Source organism: Camelus bactrianus, chromosome 22 (assembly GCF_048773025.1).
Source record: "Camelus bactrianus isolate YW-2024 breed Bactrian camel chromosome 22, ASM4877302v1, whole genome shotgun sequence".
NCBI classification, from domain to species: Eukaryota; Metazoa; Chordata; class Mammalia; order Artiodactyla; family Camelidae; genus Camelus; species Camelus bactrianus.
The window spans coordinates 13,166,292-13,184,128 of NC_133560.1; the positions used below are offsets into that span (position 1 = coordinate 13,166,292).

The 17,837-nt window shown below is 47.8% G+C and overlaps 1 protein-coding gene across 1 annotated transcript in view; it reads left to right on the forward strand.

The window, feature by feature from the left end:
- SLIT3 (slit guidance ligand 3) overlaps positions 1-17,837 on the forward strand; it is a 583,328-nt gene that overhangs the window by 35,210 nt on the left and 530,281 nt on the right. Inside the window, exons 2-3 of the mRNA XM_074350310.1 lie at positions 8,199-8,270; positions 14,335-14,406. Coding sequence (XP_074206411.1) covers positions 8,199-8,270; positions 14,335-14,406 — 144 coding nt within the window. The remainder of the gene's footprint in view (positions 1-8,198; positions 8,271-14,334; positions 14,407-17,837) is intronic.

The window sequence follows — 17,837 nt, forward strand, 5'->3', positions numbered from 1 at the left end:
CCCCAACAGTCTTATCACAAACTTGGCAGCTTAAAGCAACTCCTATTTATCACCTCCCAGTTAGCTGGGGGCCTCTGCCTCAGGGTCTCCCAGAGCTGCAATACAGCTGTTGGTTGGGGCTGTCATCTCATCTGAAGGCTCTACTGGGGACAGATCCACTTCCAAACTCTCGAGCCTGTCGGCAGAACTCAGCCCCGTGCAGCCTGTTAGACTGAGGGCTCCGGGCTCCTGCTGGTGGTCCCCAGGTCCTCGCTGGCCATCAGTGGAGGCTGCCCTTAGTCCTTTGCCTGACTGGCCTCCCTCACAGGCTGCTTGCCTCCTCACCGGTAGCCAGGGAAGAGCCCCCAGCAAGACAGGGAGTACAGTCATATGTCATCACAGAAGGGGCCGCCTTGACAGGCCTTCGCGGTCTTATATGGATGAGAAGCCAGTGAGCAGGTCCTGCCTGTGCCCAGGGAGAGGGGATCACCCAAGGGTGCTAGTTAACACCAGGAGGCAGGGATTGTGGAGGCCGCCCTAGAAATTGTCCGTCTCTCTCTCCAAGACCATAAAACTTCCCCTAAAGGGAAGTTTTGCTTTTGTGCGGTTGTTCAACACCCTATCCCGAGCCACAAGCACAGTGCCAGGTTCAGAGTAGGTGTTTAATACAGGCGTGTCGCAGGAAGAAAGGAAGGATTCAAGGGAAAGAGACAGAGAGGAAGGAAGTCACGAAGGAAGGAGCGGAGTGACCTGCTTTCTCCTACAACAGCCAGGACAGCCAAACTGCTTGCATTTATCCTAAGGCGATGCCTCTGGCTTTTTCTACATGCCGTTTCTTTTACCAGAATCCTTCTTTTCCCTCTCACGTATTCCATGCCAACCAACCTGGCTGTGTCCAAGTCATTCTTGAGGTCTCAATGAAAATGTTACTTTTTCGTGGAAGCCTCTCGTGACCTCTAAACCCCGATTACTCAGTACTCCTTTTTTTTCAGATGTTCCCATAAGCTTTCATTTATACATAACTCTGGTGCAGTATAGAGCAAGAGTCTGTACACCACAGCCTCAAGCCAAATCCAGCCTTCATCCTGTTTTGTAAAGTTTTATTGGAGCACAGCCACTCCCTTCAGTTTGTGTATTGTCTATGGCAGCTTTCATGCTCCGAACCAAAGTTGAATTGTTGCAACAGAAAATATGGCTGGCCAAATCTAAATTATCTATTATCTGGCCCTTTAAAGAGAAAGTTTGCCAACCCCTAGTGTAGAATGCTTACACAGTCTGTGATATTTGACCCTTTATTTCTTTCTTTCTGCTAATCTCTGAGTTGCTTAAGGACAAGAGACCATGCCCGTCTTGTTTACCCCCGTTTCCCAGCATATAGAACAGAACCTAAATGGTAATGGACAAGATATGTTTGTTGAATGAATGAATGATAAAAACTCAAGTAATGATTATTCCAGGAGGGTCAGTTTACAAAGGGACTATTTCAGAGGTGTGGGTGTGGCTCAGGGAACCAGGACCAGAAGCATTAGAACTATTACCATCCCTGAACTAGAAAAGAGACGAGGAGGCAGAGTTTGCGGGCGGGAAGTGGTCAGTCGTGAAGAGGAGCTGTGACCTTTGGTGGTGACACTGCTGACCTGGGTGACCTCTCAGGGCAGGAACCAGGAGCACGGTGCCCTCCCTCTCTCTGCTCCTTCCTCCCATCTCCCGTACAAGTCGAAGAGCAGCAGAAGGGTCCATTCAGGTGAGCCTCCCAGCGTGTGGGAAAAGGTGAATAACTGAAACTGACGCCAAAGCCCCCTCACCAGCTTCCTCTGGTTTGATTGGAATCTCTTCTCTGCTGGTTGTAAACAAGGAGTCAGAATAGACAAGAAGCCTTTCTGGCCCCTCCCTACCCCTTTCCTGAGCAGGATTGCCCAAATCAGGCTATAGGATCTTGATATGAGGGCATCACACCATCTGAAGGCTTGTTCAGGAGCTCACTGGCCCCGTCCTCAGACCCTTCACTTCTCTGTGATCCCTGCCGTGGCCCCTGCTGTCACCACACCTCCACACGCACTTCCTTCCCATCTGCTCCAGGGGTCTTCTCCTCGAGTTCCTGCTCTTACCGCTCGCTCAAATCTCTGATCGCCCACTCTCCACGGAATCTAGACCACATCTCTTAACATTTAATTTTGCATATTCTTACATTGTTCCCTAAGTATCTCGTAAGTCTTCGTCCATCTCCTCAACTAGACTGCAAGCTCAAGGTACCTGACGAAAAGGACCAAACCGTCATTTTTAAGCCCGCTTTGTTCTGGTCCCCCAAATATGAGAATTTTGAACCTCAAAATTGTGAAGACTTTATAGATCATGTGTCCAGTCTCCTACCCATCAGACCCTAGGCATCACGCCCAACGAAAGCCAGCTACTAATCTCCACTGTATATGCCTGTAATAGGGAACTACTGTGTTGTAAGGCAGCCCTTACAAATTCGCCAAATGTCAAGACCTCGTCTTTCCTGAAATCCGGAAGGCAGCAGTCTGTATACGCGGGGGCAGGTGGTCGTTAAGTCTGACCTGAACTGATAGTGCGGCCTCTAGCTCTGCACCTTTCACTATCACAGATAAACATCTTTTGTGAAGCCAGTCCTAATCTGCAGCTCTGCAGCCTCTCCCTACCGGCTGTTGGCTGTGGGCGAAAACACACCGCTCCAAATGCTGTTTACAAAGTAATTCTTCGCAAACTTTATCTCTTGAGCCTCATGGCCATCCTGGACAGCTGGTATTTTTGGTCGTACTTTACGAAAGTCTCAACAATACCAACAGCCGGGACTCAGTAGAGTTAAGTGACTTTCCCAAAGTCTCATAGCTACGAAGTGAGGAAGTGGGGACTCAAATCCACATCTTATGGGTTTGCAGTTGAAGCCCTTTTCTCCCTGCCACGCCATTCTGCTTCCCTGGGGGTGGTTTTTTGCCCATCCCCCTTCCTGGATGTGCCACGGCAAAAAGAAAATTTTGCAAGAATGCCACAGAATGAGTCAAAAGAAGGATGAATGTACACGTGCCAAGATAGGGACAGCGGCCAGCCCTAGAGCATTTTTGTTTCATTTTTTCCAATGTTGTTCTGAATTGCACTTCCTCCCCACCCCACCCAAGGTGTCAAGCAGATGTGAAAACACCACAGAGCTCCCAGTCACAGCATTGGTTTATGATTCACTGACTGGGATGGGGAAAAATAATGCCGGAGTTTACCATGGTGACGCCTGTTTGCGAGGAGGCAACATGGTAGAAGATGAGCAGCGTGGCAGAAAACAGACATAGGCAAACACAGCAAGAAGGCGCTTTCCCCTGGAGTCTGTGGAAGGGCTCAGCGCTCCCACCGGCTCAGTCCTCCCTGGGAGACAGGATAAAAATGTGCCAGCTTGGCTGGAGTGGGCGGGCAGCAGAGCCACTAGGAGTAGCCCTTCGCTTTCTTTTAAGACGTATGAAGGGAAATTCTATTCTGTTCTGTTCCATCCTATTTATTCATTTATTTTTCCTGCAGTCATTGGTTCCCTCGATGCAGTAGAAAATGCTTAGCTCTAATTGTAGATGGGCAGCATGATGTGATGGTTAAAAACACGGCCTCTGCATTCAGAGAGCCCAGGTTCAAATCCCAGCCTTGCCGCTTACTGCTTGCGTGACCTTATGGCAGGCTGCTTTCCTGATGAAACCTTCTAAGCTAGGGTGGGAATGAGGGAAACTGAGCTTCAGCGTCCTCGTGTGAAAAATGGGGCAGTAGTAGTACCTGCCACATACGATTGCTGTCCGGATTAGAGAGAATAGAAGTTCTTGGCACAGTGCCTGGTGCATAGTTTGGGCCCAGCAAATACCAGCTGTTATGAAGGCGGATCTTCAGTATCTTTGTCTGTTGAAGAAATATTGTAATACCTACCTTTCAGAACTGTTGCAAAGAAAGGGGGAAAACACACACAAAAAAGGGATGGAAGGCTCCTGACTCAAAGATACTGCATTTATCAATATAGACTGCTCTAACAAATAGTCCCCAAATTTCAGTGGCTTAAGAGGTGTTTCTGGAATGTGTCTGAGTCTAATGTGAGCAAATGGGCCACAGGAGAGGGAAGGTCTCTGTTCCACACAGTCATTCATGGACTCAGGCTCTTTGTGTCTGCCATCCTTGGGGTCCTCCACTGGATCTACGGAATCCAGCCCAAGACGAGGGAAAAGAAAGACTATGGAGGATTGGGCAGGAAGTTTTATGGATCAGACCTGAAGGTGCCATGTATTGCTTCTGGTCATGTCGCAGTGATGAAAACTCAGTCACGTGGTTGCAAGGGAAGCTGGGAAATGTAGCCGATCTATGTGCACCAGACAGAGAAGAACGGTCCGGTGGGCAGCTTGCCTGTCTCTGCCCCCAGTGTTCAGTGCGTGGTAACCACAGTGTGTGATTCCTAATGTAACACCATGGTGATGCCCATGGCACCCTAAGCCCCACTTAGAGGGCAGCCCTAATTACAGTCTTCACTTCTCGGAGCCTGAGAGAAGGGTCCGTTCTCCCCTCGTCCCTAGAATGACATGGGGGCCTTTGGCCCCTGTGAGCCATCCTTGACCACAATGACAGGACTCAGGGTCTCCAGAGTGGCAGGCAAGCCTCCAAAAGGATATGCTGTTGGGAATCATGTGAATGCAGTTCCAGTGTTAATGGTAAATTAACATTCAGACATTACATATTTCTCTTCTATCGTTCTATTGTTGCAAAACGAATCACTCCAGAACTTAATGGCTTAAGACACACACTTACTTTAGTATTGTCTTGCATGATTTCTGTGGGCAGGAATTCAAGAGTGACTCAGCTGGGTGGTCTGGCTCAGAGCTTCTCATAAGTCATGGTCAGGTGGTAGCTGGGGCTGCAATCTCAAAGGTGTCTGCACTTATGCACCTGACCTCTGGGCTGGAAAGACTCAGACAGCCAGGGCTGGACCAGCTGGGGCTCCTCAAGCGTCTCTCCGTCTCTCTGGTGCCTTCACATGATCCAGGGGAGGCTTCACACCTTCTGATTTTCTCGGATGGAAGTGCCGGGCTCTGAGAAAGAGCCAGGCAGTCACTTACTGCCTCCTCTTATCCAGCCTCAGAAGTTCTGCAGCATCACTGCTGTCTTACCCTGTTTGTGCAAGCAGTCACAAAGGCCTGTTCAGGTTCAAGGGAAAGGGGCATAGACTCCATCTCTTGAGGGCAGGTGCATCAAAGAAATCATCTGTAGACGTGTTTTAAAATCGGCCCACTTCCCCACCCCACATCTAGACGTGGTAATGGCCTCCCCATCTAGGATCACCCTAGTTGGGATCATTCATGCCTGCACATGGTTCAGAACTTGTACTGGGCTGAAATAGACTGATTTCCCACAAGGACGAAGCTGAAGGTCGAGAAGTCCAGCTAAAGGTCCAGAGGAGCCCGGACTGGGATGGTGGGGCTGGGGGAGGGAGGGCCACATGAGGAGGTGCAGCCTCTTCTCAGTGGCAATTTCATTAGTTCCCATTTTCAGCCAAGCAAGTTGGCAATCCAGGCTCTGTGCTCCTCACCGTTCCTAGGTCTGCAAGTGGGAGAGGGTTATGCAAAGCATGGAGGCTTAGAGAAATCAAGTTCCTCTAACTCAGCTAGGAGTTGGGGATGGGACAGAGATTTGAACCCTGACCTGTGTCGCCTCAAAGCCCATGTGCTCCCTGACCTCCCTGGCAGTGTGTATAGGGTAGGGGTGGGGGTGGGTGGCAGGCAGATAACACAGCTCTCTCTGCACCCAGGTACCATGGAATTAGAAATGCTGCAAGGGAGAGGCAGTGGGAGGGGACCGCTCTGGGCGCTGTCACTCTATTTACCAGCCACACGATGCACTCCACTTTTTGCCTATAGGAAGATAGCACACCAACAGTCTCTTGGGGAAATCCCGGGACTCATCTCTCAGGCTCTTGGTGCACTGAAATTTCAGAGCGGAGTTTTTGCAGGGGAGGGTGGGAGGGATGGGAGGATGCAGTTCAGCTAATGATAGTAACGGCAGCTGCCATGATTGAGTATTCAGCAAGTGCCTGATAAGCACTGTGTACACATCATCTCATTTAACCCTGATAAAAACTCTTGGGGTCAAGATTGTCACCCTCATTTTGTCAATGGAGAAACTGAGCCTCGGAGATAAAATGAATGGCCCTTAAGTCACTCAGTAGGTAGCAGAGCAGGGATTCAAACTCAGGGCTGCTTCCTCCGTCTGAAGCTCAGCCTCCCAAACACGGGCTCTGTGGCTGGGGCAACCCCACAGTCCCCACCCGACCCCCTGCCCCCAAGTCCACAGCATTTCAGCAGCACACTTTGTGCCCCTTCGTAAATAAATATTAATTGGAAATGTTGGTGCCACAGCCAGTAGCACAAGCTGCCAAGATACCACGCTGTGTCCTAGTAATTAAGCCCTTAGCTGCATCATCGTATTCGCAGTTATCAGGGCCCCCAAACATCCACCTCAATTGAGATGGGAGGTGAGAAGGAACTCGGGGTGATTATGAGCACACACAGAATCCTGTCTATGCACTGATGTTCAATCCTTGCATGAACAAACTTTCTTTATTTCCCTGTGTAGTTCTTGCTCTTCCTTTACCAGCACTCAGCATAATGTGAGAAGTCTAAACACTGCCCCCCTCCATCACAGGCTGGTTAAGAACCAACTTTGCTATTTTAGGTAGTGGAAAACTGGATGGAGAGGGGAGGTGATTCCTTGGTGGGTTGACTGAAGGACTCACTTGATGTTTATTTCTGTATGATTTTTGAAATCAGGAGAGTAATTCTTCTTCAAATTTGATTTTCCTTATACAAAGTGCTAGAATCTGAACATTGTTTCCCTTTTCATTTTATGACAGTTGAGAACTCACAGGTCTTTCTGAGGCAGAACTGTAGGATGGCAACTTTAGGACCTGACTAGGAGAACCAGAGAAAGAGTGAACATATGGGTGGAGACCCGTCATTGGGAAAATGGTCTCTTAGAACCTAAGTGTTCTGGAGGAAAGCAAAGCCAATTTACAGACACCTTGTTGAAACTTCAAGTTGGGCAAAAACCCTGAAAAGTTTCTCATCTGGAAGGCATGATAAGTAGAAATTAATTGTTGGGCTGCCATTGTTAAGAACTGTAACATACCATTCACTGTCTTTTTTTTTCTTTCTTTTTTTTTTTTTTGCATCCAGTCTTCTTAGATAATTTTAGTGAGCACAATATGTATACAGTTGTTCACAGGCTCATTCTTGACTTTGGTTTTCTACCACCCAAGGTTCTCCCTGACACTGATACCACCTATAATACTTTGAGTTTTTCCGTGGCAAATTCTTATCTATGTGGCCATCTTCCGGAGCTTCAGCCTATAAGTTGGGGCAGGAGTAATCCATGTAGCTGTCTTTACCTGTTGTATAAGATTGCTCTGTGCCAGGCACATGTTCTCCTATGATGAGCTGTGTAGTTAAATGAGATATGGCCTTTGTCTTCCGAGAGTTTGCAAACTAGAGCTGAAAAATAGACAAGTACCTCGGTGGGTACCAAAGTCAGTCAAGATTCTTTTGGTTTCAGGGGATAGAAAATTCAACTCAAACTGATTTAGGACAAAATATAAGGGAGATGGGATAGATTGGCTCACATAATCGCAAAATACAGAGATAGCTGGCTTCAGGCATGGGTGGATCCACCTACTGTTTTCATCTCCTGGCTCTGGGAAATTCTCTCTTCATGGTGGCAAGATGGCTTCTGGCAATCCTGAACAGCTTAGCAACTCCAGTGGAGAGAAAGCTATTGGGAATTTGAGTCATGTTTGCATTCCTGAAACAATCACTGTGGTTCAAGGGAGTGAAAATGCTTATAATCCTGACTTGGATCAGGTGCCCATCCTTAGAGCTGGGGAGAGGGGTCAGCCCCACTTGTATGGTATAATCTGAGACCTGAGGGTGGGGAGCTTTCAAAGAGAAATTTGTCATCTGAAGAAGGGGCAACAGAAGCCAAGCAGCTGAATATACCAGGGCCCTACTGTGTGCATAATGGCTAGCTTATTCCATACAGTGTCCTTAAGGTTGGTTGGCAGCTCTAGAGGATACCATTAATCACTGAAATTGCCTTCTCCTTGTCAAGCAACGTCCCTCCCGTCCAAGTCAGTCTGGATTGAATAGACCATAAGTGTAACCTGCAAAAATCTGACCCGAATTTATTCTCCATTGCAGGGACCTGGACAGAAATAATATTACCAGGATCACCAAGATGGACTTCGCCGGACTCAGGAACCTCCGAGTCTTGTAAGTAGCACGTGGCTCTCTGATGCATCTTCTCTTTCAGCTCTTTAGCCCTGTGAAAATGTTCCACTGCCCTGACCTCACACCCCCAAGCACTGGGCTCCAGGAATCCACCCTTCTGCAGCAGAAAGCCCTTCATCGGTACATCCAGGTTTTCCCAGCTCTCTCATGCTGTGTCTCCATGCTGCTGGCTGGGCCAGACCGATGGGAGAAGTCAGTTCCGGTGACAGGGAGAACAGAAGGTTAGACACAAATAAATCAACATGCCCGGCTTCTAGGATGACAGCAGAGTCAGGCTGACTCACCATGCTTCCTTTCCATAGAGATTATAATTTCTTCTCCAGCCTGTGCATTAAATGAGCAATCAGGACAAAAGTTATTTATCTTGTTGCTTAGTGGAAAGGAGGGGAGGAAGGAGGGAGAGAGTCAGACAGGGTCAGAGCCCTTGCTGAACTCCTGCAGCTGTGCGCAGACAGGTAGCACAATTTGAGCTGGGCTTCGATGCCACCGGGCAGCAAGATATATCAGGTTTCACTGCTAAATATGGAGCACTTTTACCCATCCCTAAGTCCCAGAGATAAGCCGCCCAAGTGCTTATCTACCGATGCATCTCAGACATTCAGAGGAACAAGAGAAGAGCGATTGGACCCTCTTTGCTTCTTCACTCAGAAGTTGATTTTGACCCATAAGTGTGGCTCCGTAAGTCTGGCCACTGCCTTGGTGTTTGTTGTGTCGCAGAATTTTGGCTGGCAAATTTTTACTAGAAGGTAGCAGCAGAAGTCTTGGTATCGGAAGCCACTTTCTTCTTTCTACTAATAGTCCTTTCTAATACAGTGAGTGTTATTTTAGGGACTGGAAATACTAGGTTCTGGTCCTGACTCAGAATTAACTGCCCATGTGACAGACCTTGGGCAAATCACTGTACCCCCTTGGGCCTCAGTTTTCTCATCTGTAAGACAGGGAGTGAATAGTACCTTAGTTTCCTAGGGCTGCTGTACCCCGGTACCACAGACGGGGTGGCTTAAAGAACAGAAACTTACTGTCCCACAGTTCTGGAGACCAGAAGCCCCAAATCAAGATGTCGGCAGGGTTGGTCCCTTCTGAGGGCTGTGAGGGAAGGGTCTGGCCCAGGCCTCTCTTCCAGCTTCCGGAGGCCTCAGGGATTCCTCGGGTTTTTGATGGTTGTCTTTTCCCTGGGTCACTCTCTCCACGTTATCTTCCCTCTACACGTGTATGTCTCTGTGTCTGAATTTTTCCTTTTTATAAGGACTCCAGTCATACTGGGTTAAGGCGCATTCATTTTACCTTGATTACCTCAGTTAAGACCCTGTCTCCAACTGAGGTCGCATTCTGATACATTGGGAGTTAAGGTTTCAACACATGAATTTTGGGGGGAGAGGGGCATGCCATTTGAGCCGTAACAAATAGAGGTCCTCATGCATATAATGCTGCATGGTTTGGACATTTTCATGAACAGCCTGTTTATTCTCACTGGAACCTGTGGAACATTACGTATATCGCCTTGTTTTCCTGATGGAGAAGTAGATATGGTAATGATGATGATGAAAGCTGACATATAGATGGTGCCTTCCACAGACCAAGCTCTGCTGTGTCATTATTAACTCCTCTCTGCCCAGAGGAAACAGAGGCACAGGTAGATTAAATGGGTCCCAACTCCACGTCACAGGGAGCTGAAGGAAGAGAAAGCAGAGCCCAGAATGTGTGCTTTCTGACCTCCGTGCAGTACCTCTGTTGTCTGTTTTACAGACAGGTTAGCAAACCAGGAAGGCGATGGTCTCCCGTTTGCAGCGCTGCAGTGAGGTGGCTTACCTGAGTACCCTGAGCACCGGCGTGTTGGGGATGCTGGGGTGTGAACACGGGGCTTCCAGCCCGCAGATGACTCTCCCCTCGATGCGGTCTCTGGTCTTTGGCCAGTACACCCTCCTCCCACCATCCCTGGAGGGAAGACCCTACCCTCTGCCAAGTCTTTCTTTTGTCCCAAACAGTCATGTGTCTGTCAAATGACTGGCAGCTGTGACAAGTGCGTGTGGGTCAGAATTGAGACTGGGAGAAAGGCGGGGGAGTTTCATGGCTCAGTTTTAGGGTGATTTTTATTTGAGAAATATAGGCAGTAAACTTCTGGTTCCAGGTCATTTACCAGCTTAAAGAATAGACATTTAACTTCTCTATTTTTTTCCCCATCTTTTCCCTCTGCATCTGTGAGAGATTTCCTTTCATACAAGTCAGAATTTTCACCTGATGCTTCATTTTTCTAACGCAGTCAAAAATAACCCTTTGATTTTTCTTACCGTGACATCAGAAAGACTAATAAAAATTCCAATTTCCGTATCTGCTCTCTGAGAATAGAAAGTTTAAAATAATCATGAAAGATCATATCAATGTCCTCTGGATGGTCTACAACATTCCTTTGACTGGGTTTATCTTTTCACTTAATTGGTACATTCTTCCTATTTTGATCAGCAGTGTCGAAGCCCTCTCCCTCCCCACGCTTTATAGACTCTGTTCATATACTGTGCCTCATTATCTGCCTTAGCAACTCAAAAGGCAATCCCATTCATGTGGCCCTTTATTACTGTGAAGGAGTCTGCTACGTGGGATAGCTGAAATGCTTCCTAACCGACACCAGCAAAATATCCAGACGTTTAAACCATTTTTTCCCCTCAGTCTGTTCTTTTTAGCTGAGTAACCTAGACAACTATCTTTTTTGAAAAGCTTTCATCACACCTTGGCACTTCCCTGTATCTGTTTCTTATTTACAATTGATAGTGAAGCCAGAAAAGACTCAATAGTCTTGAATAATTTGAGCTCGCCACCCGTTTCCATGCAGAACTGTTAATACGGTGCAGGTGAATGGGCGAACGCAGATAAAATGAAGATTGGGGGACTTTGGCTTCATCCAAAGGCAATTTTCCCCAAATAAAGTACATTCAGGGAGAAGATCGGAGAATTACTTCTAATAATTCTTTTCTTCCAGGGGCGGGAATAGGAAAAAGTCTCTGCTGGTGGTATCAATTATATTCCCTTTCCTAGTCTGTTGCAAGAACTCTGCTATGCCCACAATGTGGGGACCAGCTTTACCCCAAATGGGGTTAGTAAAAGGGTTAAACTCCACCCCAGCCATCATCACATAGGGGTGATTTCCGATTGTGATCTAGTGTTAAAACTAAAAAAATAACAATGCCAGAAGAACTGAAAATGAACACAGCCTGTGTCCCTCTAACTCAGAACAGATTCAAGCCCTAGACAGCCCTTCTGGGGGTCCGGCCTTTCCTGGAGCCCCGGCATCTGGTCAGTGAAATGGGAGTGACAGCACCTGCTTTAGCACAAGCTCCTGAATTGCATCACAGCCTAGAAGTCTGGGTGGGAGGTCCACCACTCATTTACTCAGTGGTGCGTTTATTCATCAAATGTTGATTACTTATTGAGCTTCTAAAGACCAGGTACAGGCTGGACTCTTGATAGATCTAGGGAGTAGATCCCAGCAGGACAAACGAGGCGAGCTAAATACAGATTTATTTGCAAAGGTGTGGGCGAGGCTAAGAGAAACCAGGAGGAGATGGTGCAGTTCCCTGGGGCTTGGAGCTTCAAGAGCAGTGGGTTAACTGAGCCCAGCAAAGTCACCTAACAGCACCTGTGGTCTTACGTAGAAAAACGCAGTCAACCTGAAGTGACCTGGGAGGGAGGGAGCTGGGGATAAATCCCCTACCTGACTCACTCTCCTCCCACCCTCTCCTCTCCTGCTGGTGACCCCCTTTGGCTGAACCCAGTAGGAAACCAGAGTCAGGGAAGCTTCTTGATGAAGTGGGGAAAAGTTAGCCTCCCAGGGCCCGAGCCAAGAGGAGGAGGGGTAGGTACCAAATACAGATGTGTTCCCGTCTCTTCTACTCCCCTTTCGGAAAGAGGCTCATAGTGTTAGATTAATGAGTAAGGAATGAAGATACTCATTGTGGGATTCGGGGTTAGACCCTTTCAGAAACCGTGAGAGAATGTGACTCTCAGCCACCCTAGGGTTGCTCCTTGTGACAATCGGGAAGTAATGACAAGTTCTGTGATGGATTGATTGATAGTAAAAGCCCAGCTGAACAAACCCCTAGTCACGAATATTGCACTGGTTCCCTGTTTAGCAAGATGTGCTGGTATGAGTCTGTTAGCATCCCCAGGCCCTCCTTGCTATATGGCGGAATGGAAAAGGAAGAGAAGGGGGGAAAAAGAACATGTATTAAGCTTCCGACTGCACTCCAGATCCTGGGCTAGATAATTTATATACTTTATTCCATTTTTATTCTCACGAGGACTTATGAGATGTTTTATTTTTTCTGCCTTACAAATGAGGAAACTGAGTCTCTGAGAGGTTGACTGGGTAGCCCCGTGTCACACCATCAGCTGGTAAGAAAGCAGGAAAGAGATTCTCCACCAAAATTGACAAGCACCCCAGACTGGGAGTTAGGGTTCCCCCTCACTGGCTGCGTGACTTTATACAGATAATCTCCCCTTGAACAAGTCTCTTAACGTCTCTGCTCCTTGGTGCCCATATAATGCTAAGTGAGGAACGGATATGAGGCCGGCCTGCAGGGCCCAGAAGTAACAAACGTGTGACTCAGAGCGGGTGAGGACTCTGGCCGACTGTTGCTGCTTGGAAATATGAGAGCTGACTTCCCTGAAGGAGTTTCTTTCGTCGGGTGTGTGTATGTGTGTATAATATCCTGGTTTCTAATTGTTTGCTACCAATTCACAAAAAAATGTGAAATATCATTGAGCCCAAACAATATACCCCCATCAGTGTGACAGTCATGTGTCCGAAACATCATGTGTCCCAGACTAGCCTTTTCCTTGAGGACATAGAATCAGTATGTGCTGTGGCCCGAGGTCCTCTTTCGTTTTTGGTTCATTCACTAAGTCTTTATTCCGTGGCTGCGGTGCTGGGCACCTGTGTCAGGGCCGGGACTATGATGGCGAGCAGAAGTCCTTCCCCTCTTGGTCCTTAGACATCGTGAGGAAGATGGACTTGAAAATACACACAAGGGCCCGACTGTTAAGCAGGGGCTTGGGGAACGTCTCGGAGGTGGACGGCTGGAGTGGAAGGAGTCTTCTGAAGTGAAGGCCAGGCTTCCTCAAGGCTGCTCTTTCTTCTCCTGCTTTTCCTTCGGGTGCATCAGGGCACCTTCCCTCCTTCCTGATCCAGAGGAGCCCAGAGCCCTTCCTAAACTCCACCTTCCAAAGAAGCATCCTTCAACCGCAGCTGCATCCCGGCTAAGTCCCCTTCAACCACCTGGGTCGGCCCTGGATGGAAACTGTGTGCGCTCACATCTTTCCTACCCTACAATGCAGCTAATCCAGTTTAAGCTGCCATTTTTTTTTTAACTTAAGGAAACAAATGTTTCATTGTATGCTGAATTCTTAGGATATGCCACATGCATGAATCAGACTTTTAACCACCTGCTTTGCGGACTTTGGAGGTCAGCAGAGCCCGCCCGGGAGACCAAGCTTTTGTGACCATTACTTTCATGTTGGGAGCAGCCAGGCCCTGGGCAAGTGGAGTTCTAGGCACAGGCAGTCATGCGACAATAGCTTCAGCCTTTCTACGAGGTGACCCAGAGACAGAGTGAGCGGAGAAGGCCCTTTTCAATGAAGTATTTTTGACTCCTTGGAGGAGGGAGCTCTGAGGGGAGAGATGCTGAATATATATATATATATATATTATATATATATATTTTTTTTTTTTTAATAAGAAGCAGCTTTTACCTCTTTTTCTGTGCAACATCCTGCAGTGCTTGAAGGGGGGGCCTTTGCTGAGAACATTCTTAAAATAGAGGCATGGAAACCAATCTGTCAGGTAGAAGTGTGCAGGCGGCGAGACCCTGGTTACCGTGACACCAAGCTGGGATGTGCATTATCTTGTCCCAACAGACTGATCCTGGCGAGGGGTGGGGGGTTGCCCAGAGGGTCAAGGAAGGGGCTGAGTGACCATGCCTGCATGGCCTGAAGCCTAGTACGAGAACCCTTGAGCCCCGCATGCCCTTGACCATTGCTGCTTCTGTGGTTCCAGGCATCTGGAAGACAACCAGGTCAGCGTCATCGAGAGAGGCGCCTTCCAGGATCTGAAGCAGCTGGAGCGATTGTAAGTATAGCACAGCCTCCTTTCTTAAAAAGTCTTATTTGTAAATTGGCAGCACTGTGACCTTGCTCCGAAAAGAAAAAAAAAAAAGCTCCAATGTTCAATAAAATGTTTGTTCTTATATTTAAAGCACATTAGATGCCTGTTAAAGAGATACTGAGATCCACTTAAACTTTTTTCTTTAAAAGATGCTGGAATTGGCATCTGGGGCTTGTTTTTCTGCTTCCCAGCCTTGAGCTCTCTCTTGGTAGCTGTACGTGGAGCTTGTTCCTGCCCAAGCCTCAGCCTTCCCTTTTGCTGGGGAAGAAGGACCGTGGTTAGTTATCCCCATCATGGAAGCCAGCATCAGCTACTCCCTACTCCTCTGCACGGGCGGCAGGCTCCCTTCTCAGGCCCTCTCCTCCCTGAGCCCCCTCTGCCCCATTCTCGTGGGAGAAGAATTCAGGCGAGTGGGCGAGGCCTTCGGTGTGCCTGTTTCTCCTCTGAGTGATCATCAGCCTGTGCCAGGAAGCCCACATATTTCCACGAGAGAACGCATTGCCAGTGGTTTAAAAATAGGCCACTGTTCTGAGTCTGTCAGAGGGAGAGAGGAAGAGGGGTGGGGATGGGGGATGGAGGAAGCCTCCATTTGTTTTATTAATTAATGCTTTTGCAGAAGACTCCTGGGTCACTTTGATGCGGGGGAGGGGAGCTGCTCAGATGGTTAAGTGGGCAGCTTCACCTTTCCTCGGTTAATCACATCTGGCAGCTCATAACATCTGGATATTTGCTTTCTGCCCTTTGAGTGGGGATTGTCCCCAAGAGCACTTAGTCATGCTGGTGGGCGGCTCTTCCCACGTTTCCCTCTGTATCCTGGTTGACCTGCCATTTCAGCCTCCTTCTCCTGCAGTTCAGGGGACGGGGCTGCATCAGCTCACTGCTCTCCCTCTTACCTGGAAGGATCCTTCCATAGTTACCTGCCCTGTTGCCAACTCTCATCTACAGGGATGTGCTTGGGTAAGGTGGAGGGCCTGCCGCCCACTTGTTCGCGTTGTGATCCACCATCTTTTCCCTTGGAGCCACTCCCTCTGGGGCGACATGGGAAGGGGAAAGGGCCATTACCCAGTAAAATCCTTAACTCCCCACTCTGTGGTATGCACTGTCTCGTTTATTGCTCTCCTTCCAGGGCAGAGGTCAGCATGGCATGTCCTACTGTTGCTGGTTTTGAGAATATGACATTTATTCCTTAATAGGGAAAATAGATATACAAATAATGAATGTTGCTTCTGTTTATACTTTAAAGTTTCTTAAAATTTTAATTCTTCTCCTTATTTAGACCAAGGGGGGAAAAAGTGTGTTGAACCTGCTTCCTTTGTATGAAATACTCAAATTTACCGGGGCAGAATAAATACAAAACCCTTTGTGATAAGGCCACTTCTTGCTTAGTGTTCTGATTAGAAGTGTAAATAAATTCCCATTTCATTAATTTCATGGTTGTTGGGAAGGAACTAATTGAGTACAGTGGACATGCTGGGACCTCTGCCAGTGTGTTATATGCTGTCTGTAATTTTATCCCCACAAAATTCCTAGGAGGTGTTATTACCCTCGTTCTGCAGATAAAGAAACAGAGACTCAGGGAGACGAAGCCAAAGAATTGTCGGGGGGGGGGGTGGGGGGGAGGAAGCCAAGATTCAAAGCCACATCTGTCTGACATCAAAGCCCGCGTTGCTTTATACTTCCGTGCTGCAGACATTAGATGAAGTGTGATCTTTAGCAATGGTCCTGCAAATAGCCTGTCATGCACCCATTTAACTCCAGGGACTATCCGTGGGATATTCTAGCAAAAGGTCTTTTCTTTGGCTTGGTGAACACGGCTGAAACACCGTGCATGTCTGGGGCACTGAGGGGAGTACAGCTGCAGGGTAAACCTGGCTGTTTCTCTACTTCGGTGTATTAGGAGGGCAATGCTAGCTGCTGTACTAGATACACCCTCAAGTCTCATCATTTAAGACGGTGGAAGTTTACTTTTTATTCATATAAAACCCAACAAGGGCACTCCTGGTCACCGGGCCTCTCTCCTCCAAGGGGAGACTTCAGGACGTGGGCTCCTTCCACTCCCCGGCTCTACCATCTTTAAATCTTGGCTTCTAAGTTACCAATGTTTGTCTGCATCAAGCCAGCAGAAGGGAAAACAGCAGGAAGGACTGCACATGGGGGGTTTTCACAGGCAGGACCTGGAAAGAGTACATGTTACTTCTGCTCTTCCGTACCTGAGGCTAGAACTCAGCCACGCGGCCGCCGTAAACTGCAGGGGAGGCTGGGGAGGTCGTCCAGCTCTGTGCTCTGGAATGAGAGGAAACAGGCTTAGTGAGCAGCTAGCCAGTCTCTGACTTGTATTGCAAGTGAGCTGAAGAAGTACTTGGTCCGGAAGAAGAATGGAAGCGTAGGCAGCTGGACCAGTGTGCACAGCGGGAGAGGCACCCTCGTTTAAGGCTCTTCCGTGTCGGAGTGTATGTGACGTTATCCTGTCTGGGGTTCATCTGGTTTTGGTTACCAGTCTGTCCCCGGGACAGAGAACTACAGAATGGGAAAACACAGTGTGTGTGCTAGTAACAGCGGACAGAGTAGATGGCTGATTGTGCTGGCTTATCTTACCTGTGTCTCTGGATTTGGTAGTGGGTTCATCTCTCTCGATCACCCTCTGAAAAAGAGTCTGGAAATTATGTCATTTCTGTGATGTCTGTTTTCGTTTGGAGCGGTCATCATTGGTGTGATCTCCTGAGACTTACAGGGGAGGGGGGAGAATTCTGGCCTTCAGGTCTCTATTCAGGAAATTCTCTGTTCCTCCATGAGAGGACTCCTGCTCCAGACTGAGTTAGGTGCCCTTCTCCCATGACAACACATGATTGTCTATATCATAGCATGTATTCCGCATTTGCCTGATTGTCTCTCCCCAAAACATGAGTATTTTGAGGTGAGGAATTGTGTTCCTTTTAGCTGCTAATCTTAACGCCTTCCACAAGGCATGGTAGGAAGTACCATTGTAGAATTTTTATCAAAAACTTGAGGTTTTGTTCTATACCAGTGGTTCTGAACTGGCGCCAATCCCCACCCCAACCCCTTGGGCCAGAGGACCATGTCTGGAGATGTTTTTGGTTGTCACAACTGCAGGATGCTAATGGCATGTAATGGGTAGAAGTCAGGAATGTTGCTCAACACTCGTACAATATACAGGACAGCTCCCACAACAAAGAATTACATCCCCAAATGTTAATAGGTTTCAGGTCAAGAAATAGCTCTTTCCTATTATGTGCTAGGTGCCATCTGAGTCACAACATATGCCATATCATTTAGTCCATATAACAATATTATGAGGTTAGAATTATCATGTACCTTATGTGATAAAATACAAAATTCAAAGCATTGCCCATGAAGTATTATCGCTAAATATGCTT